Here is a 6,939-nt window from a genome sequence, read left to right on the forward strand (position 1 = left end):
AAAAGATGAGAATGCATGGACACAAAGAAGGGAACCACAGACACTGGGGCTTACTGAAGGATGGAGAGTGGAAGGAGGGGGAGGATCAGGAAAAATAACTAATGGGCACTAAGCTTAATAACTGGGTCATGATATAATTAGTATAACAAACCTCCACAACATGAGTTTACCTATATAACAGGCCTGTACATGTACCCCTAAACTTAAAAGTTAAAAAATAAAAATTCAATTGTGGTTGGGTGTGGTGGCTCATGCCTGTAATCCCAGCACTTTGGGAGTGAGAGGTGGGAGGACTACTTGAGCCAAGGACAGCCTGGGCAATTTAGCTAGACCCTGCATCTACAAAAAATTTAAAAATTAGCTGGTTGCGGTGCTGTGTGCCTATAGCCCCAATTACTCAGGAGGCTGAGATGGAAGGATTGCTTGTGCCCAGAAAGTTGAGGCTGCCACGTCCATGCCACTGCACCACTCCAGTCTGAGTGAGACACCATCTCAAAGAAAAAAGAAAAACCATTTGTATTTCCAATTCTTCTTCTCAACAGAGTATAACAGAAAAATGACACACAAACATCACATGTAGAGTTTACATCAGAAGAGGTCTTTAAAAAGATAAAGACAACAGAATTTTACAGTTGAAAGAGACCTCTTGGTTATCTAGTTCAACCTTCATCTATGTATGAATCTCCATAGTACACCTGATAAATGCTTATCTACCTTCTACTTGAATATTCTCAGTGATGGAGAAATCATTTTTTGAGAAGATACTTGATTCCTTATTTTGACAATTATAATGTCCAATTTAAGCCCAATGAACCCAGCCCTTCCTTCTTAAACCACAGAGAATACTCCTTCCTTATGGTAACCCTATAATTAAACACAGCTAAAAAGTCATCCCGTCTTTTTTTCCTCAGACTTTTCTAGTTTCATTCAACTACTTCTCATGTTATAGTTTTCAACATTTTCACCAAACTGATTGATATCCTCAATATATGTTCCCATTTGTCTCTACTACTTCTAAAATGGAGCCTGGAGCAACACTCTAAGTGAGGTTTACCCAGAGTGGAGAATTTCCTAGGGAAGGACTAGTATATATCCCTCATTATAAACTCCATATGGTTACTATTCAAATTTGCACTGGCTCTTACCTAAGGTAGAGTCAAACCTTGACAATGGCTAGTAGGAAAAGGATGACATGAAGCCAGAATGGGACCAGAGCTGAAAGAGCAGATCCCACTGTGGAACCGGATCTTTGGTGGGAAAGCAAAGCTGTCTGAAGGAGTCCTAGATATATCAAAGACATTCAATGTGTTTTGATAGGTGGATCAGGCGATTATTGCTGGAGCAATATTTGAAGTCAGACATGTAGCAGCATCACGCCCCATTAGGTTTTGGAGCAGGCTCTCATCATCCCTTAGGGAACATGAGAATAAAGACCTAACCCCTGGGGGAAAATGCTGCAAAGAGTTTTTGCTGTGATTTCAGATGACTTTTCAAATTAAAGTCAAGAAGACTGGAGTTCAAAGAAGGGCTATATTTTTAGGCAGAAACTGAGGTAGTAAGAATCGGGTGTCATAAAGACCTTTGTTGAATTCCATCTTTTCTGCTTTCCAAGCCTGTTTCCTCATGTAAAAATGGGGATAAGTACCTACTTTAGTACTTTAAGTACTAACTTTAAAGGACTGCTGTGAAGATCTAGTGGGATAATGTATGTAATTAGGCATGCAGTTAGTGCTTATCAAATGTTGTTATTACAGATGAAAATGCACAAATAAAATATGTTAAATAAATTTTAAAATAATTTCACTTTTGAAGCTTTTAAAGTAATTATGTACCAAGAGTATTTTCTCAAATTATTTTTAACAATTCCTTTAAGAAAAGGGCTACATCTGTTTTTTTGAAAGATGACCAGAAGTGATATTGATTGGTTGAAAATGGCTTGTAAAATAAGCATAACATCTATGATTTATTATCATAAAATTGTACCAACAGTATGGTTATAACAAATATCCTTATTTTTGGATTTTACTTTCAAGTAAGATAATGACTTTATCATAAATCTTTGAAATCAGTCTTTTCACAGTTTAAATTCAGATTCATTAATCCAGGTAGAATTTTTCTAGGTGGTATAATTCTGTATTTGTTAAAAGTCTTTGCATAAGCCCCTTTTCAAGCCAAATGCTGTTTTCCTTTTAGTATCCAACTAACCAAAACTTAAGAAGAGTGTGCACCGCCTTGTGGGTGTGTGTATGTGCTGCTTTGAACCTATAGTTGAGATCCAGAGAATTGGGAGTGACATCATCTGTAACAATAAAAGAGCCTCTCTTGGTAAGCAGAAGATCTATATATAAAAGTCACATTTAAGGGTCTGCAGTCCAATTCATCAGTTGTCTTTAGTTTACTCAACCTCAGCTACTAATATACCTGAAAGAAGATTTTGTTCTAAGACATTGCATGGTAAGTAATCTTAAAAATTCACTTCTGAATCTCATGAGATTTTTGATAATCAAGTTATTATTTAATGTGTACCATTTCTACAAATACCATGTTGTTTCTTCAAGGTAAAATGCTAAGAGTGTTACGTTTAATATAAAATGTCACATACAAAATAAATTAATACCATTAAAATACTCTCAAATCACAAAATACGTTGTGATTAAAGTCTTCTGAGATACTTTGCTTTTTAAAAACTCATCTGAAATTATAGCAAAAAAATCATTAAAATTTGGCATGCTATGCTTTAATATAATAGTTTTGGTATCACAATTTTGAAATAAAACAGGCTGATGGTGAATGAATAGTTCTGATTTAAATAATCACTATAAATTTAGTAAGTGGAGTTAATATTCTATTTTTCCTGCAGAGTATTCTTATTTAGATTATTTATTTTATGTCTCATAAAGAGCCCAATCTGTATACTAAAGTTGGACAAGCGCAGTTTGACTAGTGAATATTTATTCCTTTCACATAAATGACAGTTCTATTCTGAAAACTGTATCTCCTTAATTTCATGAAATTGTATTACATGAATTTAAGGGTGTTTTGCAACAATTTTTCAGCTTTTTTTCATGATATTCTTATAAGAAGCCCATATTCCTGTGAAGACAAGGAAGCAAAGCGGAGATATCTGAGGTCACTAGATGAATATGACAAAGTAAGATTAGACTCCAGTGCTCCTGTCCTCCAGCTACAGTGCTTGTTTCTAACATAAACAGAAAAAGAAAATTTTCATGTTGCTCCATCAATAGCTTTATATTGTAGAGTAAACAAAAATGTAGCAGATTATATTTCCTATGCTACTTCTAAATGACGAGTTTCCCTGTAAAACAGGAGTACATAACTACTCTATGTGTATGTTAAAAGGTAGTACACTGAGCATTAAGGAAAAGCACTTCTATAATAACAGCCTTTGCAAGTACTGAAATGCTGATTAAGGCAAGAATATCCTACATCGATGTGAAACGAAGAAAGAGACAAAGGTTATATTAAAAGATAATTGTTAATAAAATATGTTGAATAAATAAAATACAAGCATTCCATTTAGAGATAAAGCTCAAAATCCATATCACAAGTAGTTAATCAGATGATTTTTAAATGTTTTGACACATTATTTTTAATGCTAGGAGAAATGTGCATTAATTTAGTGAAAATCTCTAAATTAGCACCTATTTGTTTGGTGTTTATGGTTATTATTACAATGCCTGAAATGAAGTTTACTTAAGAAAGGGATTTGCTAAGTAAGTAAATAGTGTTAACAATTTACACTATTAAGAAAATTAGCCATTTTCAAGCAAGTTATAAGCATTTAGGCATAATCAACATAAAATGCAGTGCAGGGGGGCATTCTCAAAAATAAGCTCTTTCATTCCTCTTGTGACTTAAGATTTATATATTAAAACTTGCACAAGAAATCTCCAAAAGATAGTTAGGAGCATAAAACTAATTTCTAAGTTAAATTATGTGTGTATATAATGTATACTAGTGTATCCATAAAATAAAGAGGTTGATTCCAAAAGCTTCTTATGAAAACCAACCCAATTAGTTAGTATTGCATTCTGTGTACTATAGTTTTGAATATTAAAAGTATTTTAAAATACCTCCATTTTGCCTTTCCTTTTAGTGAAGGTGATACCTGCAAAAGACATGGCTAAAGTAATGATTGTCATGTTGGCAATTTGTTTTCTTACAAAATCAGATGGGAAATCTGTTAAGTAAGTACTATTTTGCCTGGGAATTGGATTTTTAATGTTGACTTTATCATTTTGAAGTGGGGAGCTAATGGGAAGTGGCCCTCTCTGTTTCTCTTTTTCCCAGGAAGAGATCTGTGAGTGAAATACAGCTTATGCATAACCTGGGAAAACATCTGAACTCGATGGAGAGAGTAGAATGGCTGCGTAAGAAGCTGCAGGATGTGCACAATTTTGTTGCCCTTGGAGCTCCTCTAGCTCCCAGAGATGCTGGTTCCCAGAGGCCCCGAAAAAAGGAAGACAATGTCTTGGTTGAGAGCCATGAAAAAAGTCTTGGGGAGGCAGACAAAGCTGATGTGGATGTATTAACTAAAGCTAAATCCCAATGAAAATGAAAACAGATATGGTCAGAGTTCTGTTCTAGACAGTGTAGGGCAACAATACATGCTGCTAATTTTTCAAAGCTCTATTAAGATTTCCAAGTGCCAATATCTCTGATATAACAAACAATATGTAATCCATCACTAGCCATGATAGCTGCAATTTTAATTGATTATTTTGATTCCACTTTTATGCATTTAAGAGTTATTTTAATTATTCTTTTCTATAGTTTATTCTTTTTAAAGTATGTTATTACATAATTTATAAAAGAATAAAATTGCACTTTTAAACCTCTCTTCTACCTTAAAATGTAAAACAAAAATGTAATGATCATAAGTCTAAATAAATGAAGTATTTCTCACTCATTGCAAGTATATCTTTTTGGTTATGATGGATACCCAGATGTTTACATTGATCACGACTAGGTAGAACAATACAAAGTATTTTTTTAATCATGTGCTTCACATTTGGATATTTTGAACATCAACTTTTAGTATTACCAAAGTACGAGGTTTCCCAATTTTCAGTGGCTAAATACTGTTGTCCTCTTGGTTTCAGGAAAGGAAATAAAATGCTCAGCACAAAAAAGGAGCATGAAGTGGTCTGAAACTTGAAGAAAGTATTTGCCCCTACATAAAAACCCACTAATCATAGTTCTAGTCTGGACCCAAAATTGCAAGAAATAGAATGTTTATATCTATTAGAAGATAATTTCATTCATTCATTTGTCATTTGACAAATATTTATTTAGTGTTTATTTATTTGTCATGTACTGTCTTAGGCACTAGCATACAATGGCAAACAAAACAGACATGGTTTCTGTCTTCATGCGGCCTAAGATTTAATGGAGAAGCCAGATATTATTAATTCATAATTTAGTTTGATAAGTGCTATGTAAGCACAGCACACGATGTTGCAGGAGTGTAAAATACAGAGCCCTGATGTACTTAGATCAGTGCTGTCCAACAGAACTCTCTGTGATGATAAAAATGTTCTGTATTCTGTGCTGTCCAATATGGTAGCCACATGTTCATTTATATAAAATGTAGGTATTGTGACTGATGACTGATTTTTATCTACTTATTTTTATTTTCAATCCCTTGGTCAATTTGAATGATTTTAAATTTTAAATTTAATTTAAAATTTTTTTTTTTTTTTTTTTGAGACGGAGTCTCGCTCTGTTGCCCAGCCTGGAGTGCAGTGGCCGAATCTCAGTTCACTGCAAGCTCCACCTCCTGGGTTTATGCCATTCTCCTGCCTCAGCCTCCCGAGTAGCTGGGACTATAGGCGCCCGCCACCTCGCCCGGCTAGTTTTTTGTATTTTTTAGTAGAGACGGGGTTTCACTGTGTTAGCCAGGATGGTCTCGATCTCCTGACCTCGTGATCCACCCGTCTCGGCCTCCCAGAGTGCTGGGATTACAGGCTTGAGCCACCGCGCCCGGCCTAATTTAAAATTAATTTGAATAAAATTATAAAATAAAAAATGTAAATAGCCACATATGGTAGTGGCTACTATACTGTGCTGAACAGTATAGTTCAATCTCAAGATGATCCTGCTGAATAAGAAACGTGAGTAAGAGTTAATTAGATGAAAAGAAGTAGGAGGGTTTCCCAGGCAGGTGGTATAGCTTATGCAAAGGCACTTAGTTGGAAGGGAAGATGGCTGTAATGCTAAAAGCCAGGATTACAAAAATGAATAAGATTCCATCTCTGGCCTCAAAGAGTTCATGTTCTAATGAGAAAGACAGATAGGTGAGCAAGTAATTATAATACAAATGCAAAATACTGTGAGATACAGAGAGAGTAGACTTGCCTGATAGAATGAACAACTGAGATGGAACTTTAATGGCAAGTGAACTTTGCAAAATGTAGAACAGAAGAATATTAACAAATTTCTTGCATTCTGGTGGAATCAATCAAACTGTGGTTTAAATGCAGAGAAAATCAACTTTAAATAGAAAGGGATGCATTACAGAATCATAGAGAATGCTGAAGGAAACAATCTAGGAAAGACTCAAAGTCACTGAGGGAGCGATTCTCTCTTCTAATAGCAGTGGCTGCGCTATTATCCTGCAACTGCCCTGATCAGGAGGCAGCTGCTGTTCCAGAAATACACTACACCTCTACCATCCACCCCAGCAAAACACATGTCCAGCACTCTGCCTATTGACATCTGTCAGTGCCTTGTCACTGTAACCTTTGCTAACACTAGTACTGTAAAATCACACTGGTCCACAACAATGCTTGCCTACAGAAAGGGAGAAGTGGCAGATCACCTTAATTCTGCCTTCCCATTCTCATCAGAATGCATACGATTGGCTGAACCTTAGCTGCAGAGGTATCTGGAAAATGTAGTTTTTAGCTTGCCAGCCTA

The 6,939-nt window shown here is 35.3% G+C and overlaps 1 protein-coding gene across 1 annotated transcript; it reads left to right on the forward strand.

The window, feature by feature from the left end:
• The first annotated feature begins 2,191 nt into the window (after positions 1-2,191).
• Positions 2,192-4,934, forward strand: PTH (parathyroid hormone). Its single transcript, XM_011954250.1, has 3 exons — positions 2,192-2,325; positions 4,118-4,208; positions 4,312-4,934. Exons 1-3 carry the CDS (start codon positions 2,247-2,249, stop codon positions 4,571-4,573), a joined length of 432 nt encoding a protein of 143 aa, XP_011809640.1. The 5' UTR covers positions 2,192-2,246; the 3' UTR covers positions 4,574-4,934.
• The last annotated feature ends 2,005 nt before the right edge of the window (positions 4,935-6,939 follow it).

Source organism: Colobus angolensis, unplaced genomic scaffold (assembly GCF_000951035.1).
Source record: "Colobus angolensis palliatus isolate OR3802 unplaced genomic scaffold, Cang.pa_1.0 Scaffold380, whole genome shotgun sequence".
NCBI classification, from domain to species: domain Eukaryota; kingdom Metazoa; phylum Chordata; class Mammalia; order Primates; family Cercopithecidae; genus Colobus; species Colobus angolensis.